This window comes from Hyposmocoma kahamanoa, unplaced genomic scaffold (genome assembly GCF_003589595.1).
Source record: "Hyposmocoma kahamanoa isolate Upper Pololo Valley unplaced genomic scaffold, ASM358959v1 98263, whole genome shotgun sequence".
NCBI lineage: Eukaryota > Metazoa > Arthropoda > Insecta > Lepidoptera > Cosmopterigidae > Hyposmocoma > Hyposmocoma kahamanoa.
The window spans coordinates 835,347-844,474 of record NW_020655550.1 but is presented as its reverse complement, the minus strand read 5'-3'; the positions used below and the strand labels follow the sequence as shown (position 1 = coordinate 844,474).

Below are 9,128 nucleotides of genomic sequence, written 5' to 3'. Positions count from 1 at the left end.
TTAAAAAAATTTGGTTGCTGTTTAGATAACGACCAAGACTAGACTAGATTGTAATGCAATCAAATGTAAAATGGGCTTATACATAACCATTAAAAATACATAAATCCCCTTAAAATAGAATAAGAAATCCTGTCACCAAACTATTATTGCGAGCCTATTCTGTCCCACGGCTCACCCCCTCTTTTTCCACTGATCTCGATATTGGCCAAAAAAGAAATTTGGTACTTAATAGGATTGGCACAAAAAATGTTGACTGTTCATACGACATTTATAGATTAACTCAAACAATTTTATAGAGTTACAAAAATAAATTTTTAGGATTAGTGCTACAAAATAAACCTTAACAGTTTGGTTTAATAAAAAGGATGTGTAAATAATCAATTACCAGTGAATTACTTTTATTAACAAGAAAGTTTAAGATGTTGGTAACTTGTGTGCTCGCCATTACTGCGGAGAGAGAGCATGCGCGAGTAGCACTGCGTGTATATGCCGCCCCCATCGATTTACCGACACCTTCACCCGTCGCCCCCACTCGTGGGGTACCACTAGTGGGGGCGACGTCTGGTTACCGCTTATCGACATATTAATGGATGCACAATGCATCCATTGATTGCCTGTACTTAATTGCATTAAGAGTTTTCTTCGACTGAATGGCTTTTATAAAATATTAAATGTAATTTTGTTTTAAATTCTATGTTCTTATTGCGGGGTGTGTGGCCTGTTAGTAAAGAAGAAACAATACATTAAATGAAAAAGAGATAATATTCAACATTTGTAAAGTAAGGGTCTTAATTGGTTGTGATTTATTGAAAATTCATAACGCATTTTTGTCAGTATTTAGAGAGGCTTGTTTGAGTTACCTCGTCGCATGTAGCGACTCGTACGCCGGCGCTTGGTGCGCTACGTGTACGCAATAAAACAATAATGTGCTGAAAGTTTAGTATAGATCTTGCCTCAATTTGTATTTTATTCGATTATCATAATATAAATCTTTTCCGAAGAAAGACTAATCTTATTAGACTAACACACATTTGTATTTCTAAACCTTTGTATGTTTTAATACTTATAGAAAGTAATAATCTACTGATCTGTTTCTTCATCCCACTCTGTTTATTTTGAGAGCTCCTTTAAATATGTACAGGTAGTAAATAATAAGTTCTGACATCAGAATGTGGTGTATTATTGTTTCGAAAAACGTTCAGAGATTATATGTATAAATTCTTGTGAAAATACATAAATAACGAATAATAACGTAAACACCATGATCCATACTGAATGGCTTAAATCGGAAATAACATTTTCCCACAGGTGGTTAAACAAATGTACGATCCACTCTAGTCTTTTGTATGATAAATACATTAAATATAAATTTTATAAGGCCATTAAAATTAGGGCGGTCGGGCCGCGAGCAAATTGTTGTGAGCGTCGGCGCGCGCGCTCAAAGAACGCCGACTAATCAATTGCCTCTAGAGCGGCCCGCACTGACTTTCTTCAGCCTTGTCCAAGTCAAACGTCGTATCCCGACTATCGATTCCAGATTTATTTTCTTTAACAAATATGAAATATGATCGATTTTTACAGGTAGCACTGTCTTTGTATTCTGTATTATGTAGTCATGTAGAATTTACGGTAATTATTTACCACTTATATATGCAAATATGTTTCGAAAAAGTTAAGATAAGAAAGTTATGCGTGTTTGACATAATACCACGACACTGGAGTCGAACGCCGGCTCTTCATTTATTTTATTAGCAGGACTCCGCGAGGCATCGTAACTCACTCGTCTAATACATTTATTTATTTCAGCTGTACCTTTAATTACGTGAACTTAGAAGTAACGAGCGTCAATCCGTGGGACTATCCGAGATAAATGCGTCATCCGTGTATTTCATGTAAACATAACAATTTAATACATTTAATTGCAAATAAAAGCTTAGATACTTATTTTTGCAAATTTCGTAGTTTTACTTTTTTAGTATAGTTGGTTTTCGTAAGTCGTACCAATGAATGAAGATTATGGAACTAACCTTGAAACATCAACTTTTTGTAAAACAAACAAGACCGAAGTAGCAGCTGTCTGCACCGACATTCTATGATCAATTAGCTCACTTAACCTGCAACTAGGCGTGGTAAACAGATACTAGCTTTGTCCACCGAGTTAGCGGGCCCTGGCTAAGTGCTACCCGATCCTTGTTAACTTTTTGGGTTAACAAGGCGACTGTGGTATTTACGCGATCTGTTATTGGTTACCGCAGCTAGCGCCCAGTGATGCCATTTGGTACAATACGTAAGATCTTCGACTTGTACGGGAATAAAAGTAAAATAAACAAAATCAGCAAATTTTTTTAACACACTTATCAAAGAATTTTGCATTAATTAGTTAGCTTCAATTAGTAAAGTAAATTAGTAAATTACTTTACAATAAACTACTTATTAGCTGCATTTAAAAAGCATAAAACTTATTGCAAAAAAAATATAAACCATTAAGTATATTTTAATAAATTCGTAACACTCGTGAAAATAAATATGCGGAACTTAAACGAAAAGCCCAAATCAATTGTTTAGAAATAAACAACTTTAGTTGTCTTCGTCAGTATTCAAATACTTGTAGACGGCCTTTAGGAAGTTTACTTCCCATTACAACTGATTGCGTCCGCAAATAATTTCCTATAAAAAACCTCAAACATCAGCTACACGATTAAGATAACCATTAACTTGTAGAATTAGCGTCAGCTGAAAACGTGGTAAAAGTATCTTAGTGTAATTTTCGTATAATGGACGGTTGCCTGTCTAGCATAAGCAGGTTACATATTACAAATATAATGTGTTACATTTTTGTGGTAACCTCCTACTTGACACGCAAATATTTATAAATGTGAAGCAGCACGAGTCATGGACTATTTGTGTTAATTTACCAAACACCACAAAATATACAGTCAGATGACATCTTATTGTTGTCATCCTTCACATGAAATACATCATAAGACGAAATGCGACAATTTTTCTACAGGTAAATAGATCATTTAACATATTATTGTTAAGACTGGTGTCACCTTAAAGCGTGTGCAAGTCAAAATTCGGCTTTTCCTCTAGTCACATTATCACTTATCCGGTAATAGGAACGGCGGGTGCGCACGCGCGTCTTCTGCGCGCTCTCCTTTGGACATACACCGAACTGGAAATTGTACCAGAACTCGGAATTCAAACAAACTCTGCTCCGTTGTAAAAGGTATGATCCACTTTACTTCTTTTTGAGTTGGTTGGTTGAAGCAGCTGTTAGACCACGCAGTATTTTGAAACTATACTTAATTATTATAGCTACAGAACATTGGATTCCTGATTGTTTTATCTCTATATTTATCTATGTGTATTCAGGTTTATATTTTTATGTACACTCAGTCATGCATTATGCTATAGAAAGTATAATATTTTTAATAGCAAGTTTGAAATCTATATAAATATTCCGGTACAATTTCCAACAAAGAATTTTAAATGTGGCGCACGAAATATATCGTAAAATTAAAAATCCATCAAATTCCCTTACTTACCTGATTAAAATAAATTCATTGGAAGTTTCTGGTCCGAACTTTTACGACATAACTATAAAACAGTCGCTTTGGTTGAGGATGAATTCAAGTCGATTTGGTGTCACGATTAGTCAAAAATAAGTCATATATCAACATTGTAATGATTATAAGAATAATAACAAAGAACACTTTCGAACAATATAACAGGATTCCTGCTCTATACAAATCTTTCTCAAAGTGAGACTCGCGCAAGTTTATCGCAAAGACTTCAAACACAATCACGACGACTTCTATATCTTAACAACCAGCCGTAAAGTCAATAGCGATGCTCAATAACAAATTAATCGCACGAGTAGTGGGCAAATCGGCGCACAATTTAGGCGACGCGATAGTCTGCCCGACCGACAATATGTCATGGCCCGGACGATCGTTAGTTGTGAACTCTCTGGGAGGTCCATGGATGTTTAATGCAGTTTGCAGTTATTGGGAAATAATTTTAAATCTTTCCATAACAAATGTTAAAGTTTCAATTATTTTGAAAGTGTCATTAATTAATTACTCCACTTTTGATTTAAATTATTTCAACCGTTACTCAATTAACATCGACGTTTAAAAGGTTTAATTAAGCTATAATTAATTATGTCAATACTCTAATTGTTCCTATAAGTAGAAACTATTCTTACTGAATTGTCAATCACTTAGAGGAACTACTTACTACGCAATATACAAATATACTGGCAGAATGCACTATCACAATTTTCCCTCCAATTTGCCATTTAAGGCTTTCAATTAACTGCTCAAAAGTGATCTATCCAAACAATGAGTGGCTCCCTTCAACATGCCGTTAACGCACGGTGCGAGCGATATCGGCCAGGTTATTAATTGGCCATTGTATCGCGTCGTGTAATGGAACCAGCGCGCGCGCTTTGGTATTATCTTTATGAAGACGCATGAACAAGCTATTGCGCGTTACTACGTAGCAGCTAGTCGATAATAGGGATCACGTTGCATTTGTAAAGTGAAAGCAAAAACTTAAAAGTGTTTAATTAAAAGCATACATTGGACTGATTATGTCCTTAAGCTTTTTGTATTTTTTTTAAATAGGTAGTAGAGAACAGGCAATGTACATAATTTACAATTACTAAATAAAAATAATAAATATGTAAGCATGTTTTCATACAAAATTAAATAATAGTGAAATGATTATTAAGTAACACAGAATGTTATTATTGGTATCATGATTGTATTATTTTGCAGTCTTTAGGTTAAATAATAAATTAATTAAAAATAAGGAATTCTTTTTTCAATTTATTTGTGTCAACAAACAACAGCACACACAATTAAAACATAACTAATTATGATTTTTTTTACAGTAAATATGTAATGATGGTGTCACCAACACCGTTAATCAGTAATTACTACAAAAAACTGAGAATTAGTTAATAATTAATTTAGAAATGCATCACATTTCAATAATAAATAACTAAAGTACAAAAAATATACAGAAATACTTCGAAAGTACAATATTTTCTTCTCGAGAACTAGTAGTAGTATTCAGATTTATAAAATCTGCTGTCACATGAACCACTTTAGATGCGATTGTCAAAGAAGCCCTAGTATACAACAATGTCCGCGCTGCTCGTCGTCCTTCTGTTGCGAGCAGAGCCTATAAGATGAAGCTACAACATCGGCTGCGGGATATTGAGTTTGATAGGTTTAGAATTAGCGTAGTTGTATTTGGATATATGTGTAACAAAACCGACAAAATTGTATTAGGCCTGAAATACACTACAGCGTTTTATTGCTCCACGCCATGTACCCTTCGTATCATGATAGTACTTCTACTTTAAAACCACTCTTAAAAAACTCATTTTTTAAATGGTAATAATGTAAAGGGAGACGAACGCAAACAAAATACATTACAATATATTTTGAAATTCGTGGAAAATTGTGCTTGTTTACGGAACGTAATTTGACAAACCAAACACGTATTGCCAATATTGATGTTTTACATGCGCAAACTAGATTCTACGTAACATATTTGTTTAAATAATTCAGGGAATGTGTAACAGTGATGTACTCGTATGTGATTTCGCACAGGGCTTACCGAATATGTTTGTGTTCAGTCGCTGTAGAGTGTCATTTTAATTGTGTACTCTATAGTCAAAGAACGTAGGAATGAATAATAACTAAAATCTTTGTTAATCATTAAAAGATGCCACAAACATTAGTATGGCTCAGATTTTCTAACTAAATTGAATTTTTGTGGCTTTCCAAATAATGACACTTACGTATCATATAATTTACTTTTTTTTTCATCCTCTGAGTTACAACCACATTTGAGTAATTTGTCTATGAGTGAATGTGAATGTTCATTTAATTATACTTTTTTTTTATTATTGATTGCACAAATTTGCGAATGGATTGTACAGCGGTTTTCATGGTGTCACCATCTCTAACGTCTCTTATTCAATCCCCGGCCTTTTGTATATAGTCTCGGGTCTGAGTGTTTGTAGTACCGTCGTTGTTTTCGATTTCCATAACACAAGTTTTTAGTTACTTACTTTGGGATTAGAGCAACATATGTGATGTTGTTCTAAAATTTATTTGTTTATAAAATAATAATATGTGGGTGAAACATTGGAAAGTCTATTTTTACAGTACCAAGTTATAGAGTTATCTTGCATTTATAAATATTTTTACGAGTTTACCAAATTTTCACATCACTGTTTTCGTTAGTAAAATATATGTAGGGAACTGTACTTACCTACGCCATTGCAATAGGTAGGAATATTTTGAAATGAAATACCTGGACTTAGTAATTTAATTAAAAACAAAAATTACACTACAAGTCCTATCTAGTGCCGTCGTCACCCAGTCGCTCGGCAGCTGCTACTTCGTATTTGCATACATCCATTTTGACATGTCGGTATTCTGCAAACATAATAATGAACCGGCAAGAGTTACATTTTGTCATTAACATCATCATTATCAGCCTAAGCAAATAGCTGAACATGTCTCTTGCAAGTTGTACCACAATGTTCGTCCTTGTGTCGATAGTTCTAGCTGGGTGCATCCAAGCGTATCACTGCTGTTAATGTAGAAAAAAAATTAAATCTATAGACGTGCACAATAAAAGCGACACGAAAAGATGCAGTCGAAAGCCGTGGTAGCCTAATAATTTGACTTACCGCCTCTCAAACAGAGACTGTGGGTTCGAATCCGGACTCGCACCTCTGATTATTCGAAAATTATGTGCGAAAATTAATTTTAAATCTACCATGAGCTTGGCGTGATGAAACTTGCACCACGAGAACATTCACAAACCTTGGAAAACATTGCCGCATTGGGCCAGGATGGCGGACGAAGAGGAGATCCGTGACCAGCAGTAGGACGTACAGATGCGTTGATGATGATGAAAAGACGCAATAGCTGTATGTAAACCACTTTACAATGTGATTTCAGGATTTTTCTTATATTCAATTCAGACTTGACATGTTACAATGGCGTCACACATCAAAGAATGTAAAAATTATACTACAATGATTAAATAATAATAAAAAATGCATGTTCTTTTTGTCCTACTTATTCTAAAAAAATTGTAAAATATTGGAATTTATCTCACACTCAATTGAAATGTGTCACGTTACAATTTCATTACTCATTTAGCCAATGTTTTGGGTTGTATAGATAAAATATTTACGTTTTTTATCATCGCAGTTGTATTCATAAAGGTCACAGACGTCGTTGAACATCCTGGTGATACCGAGGGAATCCTGCCCGCAGATCGGGACGAAGTCGTGTTGGCATTGATCCGCCATCTTGCAGAAATTGATAACCTGTCCCCAATTTAAGTTGGTTAGGACTTAGAGGGAAAGGTGCGTATTATGGTCACATCGAAAGCTCTAACGCCTAATGAAATACAATATGTATCCTGTGAACTGAAAATTTGTATGGGAAACCAAAATAAATTATTCGATATTTCGAAATCCTCTAAAACACGTACAATTTGCTTAATTGAAGTAGTATACCTATGTATGCCTATAACTCTTTATCATCTGGTTTTCCATTGTCTTTATTTATTTATACATTTCATTATTACTGTTACTACATAGTTTTATGCAATGTTGCATTTTATTAACCGATTTCAAAAAAGGAGCAGGTTCTCAATACGACTGTATGTTTTTTTTGTAAATATGTTACGCGATATCTCTTACGAATGACTTATGAACTGATTTTGATGATTCTTTTTTTGTTGGAAAGAGATCAGATGTGGTGTCATTTACATTTGAAGAAAATATTCCACCTTTAAGGGTGGTAAACTAGGGGTGAATGACTTTTGAGGTCGGTTTTTTTTAGTACTCTGTACTGAGATTATATTATGACAGATAAACTTTACAACGCGAAGACTCGCATTACGAATATCTTTCTAGACACAATGTCAACCAATTACTTATTCTTATTTATTTATTTCTGAAGATTAACTTTAGATTGGAACCGTCGACGTGTAATTGAAATAATTTCTTCGTCCTCATTAAATTTCTTTAAAAAAGGAACTTATTTTTTTTTGATGAAAAGCACTCAGAAGTTTGACCACTACTTTACCTGATGTTAAACAACCATGTGGTCGATTGTTCCGCATTCGGATAGCCCTATATTGTAGCATTTGGGAAGCATAGATTTCAGTAGTGTATCCCATAGAAATGATGAAACAAAGTGCTTCATGCAAATGGGTGCCAAGTCAAAGTATTCCGGACTTCTAGTAAACCGAAAGAAGACCGGTGAGGATGGAATCAAATTATAAAATTCTACTAACTGCTCTAATATTTCGCTCAAAAGTCAATATTAATGCTAGAATTTCAAGGGTTTGCCATGTACCTAAATACCCAGCTAATAAAAATCGATGTTGTTCAACATTCTATGAATGTGTTATGATAAACATATTTTGAAAATTTCTAATATTTTGTTATAATGCTGAAGATTCCGTGCATTACTGCATTCAATGGTAAATAATATCTTACCGGCTCTAGGGGGAAGAAGTAATCTTCAGCTTCTATTTCAACGTGTGACCATACTTCTGTTGCAAGCCCGATAACAATAAGACCTGAAAAATTACATGAAAAAACATTTCAGGAAAAAAGACCTTAACGCCGAAAATCTATACATTACACAGCGTTACATTTCTCCACTAAAATTTTTATTTCAAATCGTTTCCACTTTGCGACTGCAGACACAACAGTTGAAAATATTAGCATGATCCCTGCTGAAGAATGTTTTCAGGTAATTTAACTTTAGACGGATGTTGATATACATATCGCAACAGCCATGCTACGAGGACAGTATGTCATAAGCAAAAACTTACTGGTGTATACCCGTCTGAATATCATAGTGACGGGCGGTAGATCCAACATGTAGAAACAGACTAGTTTACGACTTCACCATCCTTGTTTACTTTGCAAAATCAAAACTTTATTCAACTCGAAGGAAATTTAGTTTAGCGTACAAGTACTACGAAAACTATCTGGTGCAGTAAACCACAAGCAGCGGTAGTCAACTTCATGGATATTAAATAATTCGATCTTTTGTTGCCATGCTTTATGA

The 9,128-nt window shown here is 34.3% G+C and overlaps 1 protein-coding gene across 1 annotated transcript; it reads right to left on the bottom strand.

Annotated features, from left to right (window-relative positions):
* Positions 1-6,381: 6,381 nt before the first annotated feature.
* Positions 6,382-8,921, bottom strand: LOC113238802. The gene is made up of 4 exons (XM_026475643.1): positions 8,890-8,921; positions 8,549-8,631; positions 7,231-7,366; positions 6,382-6,461 (listed from the first exon to the last, which is right to left on the bottom strand). The coding sequence occupies exons 1-4, from the start codon at positions 8,912-8,914 to the stop codon at positions 6,382-6,384; spliced, it is 324 nt and encodes a 107-aa protein (XP_026331428.1). The 5' UTR covers positions 8,915-8,921.
* Positions 8,922-9,128: the final 207 nt, after the last annotated feature.

Bases quoted from the DNA above. Each gene is read 5' to 3' on its own strand.
- LOC113238802 (XM_026475643.1), bottom strand. From the start codon at position 8,914: ATGATATTCAGACGGGTATACACCA. The intron at 7,367-8,548 runs GTAAGATATTAT...AATTGGGGACAG, and splicing joins ACTTCTTCCCCCTAGAGCCG to GTTATCAATTTCTGCAAGAT. The intron at 6,462-7,230 runs GTAAATATTTTA...TTATGTTTGCAG, and splicing joins CAACTGCGATGATAAAAAAC to AATACCGACATGTCAAAATG.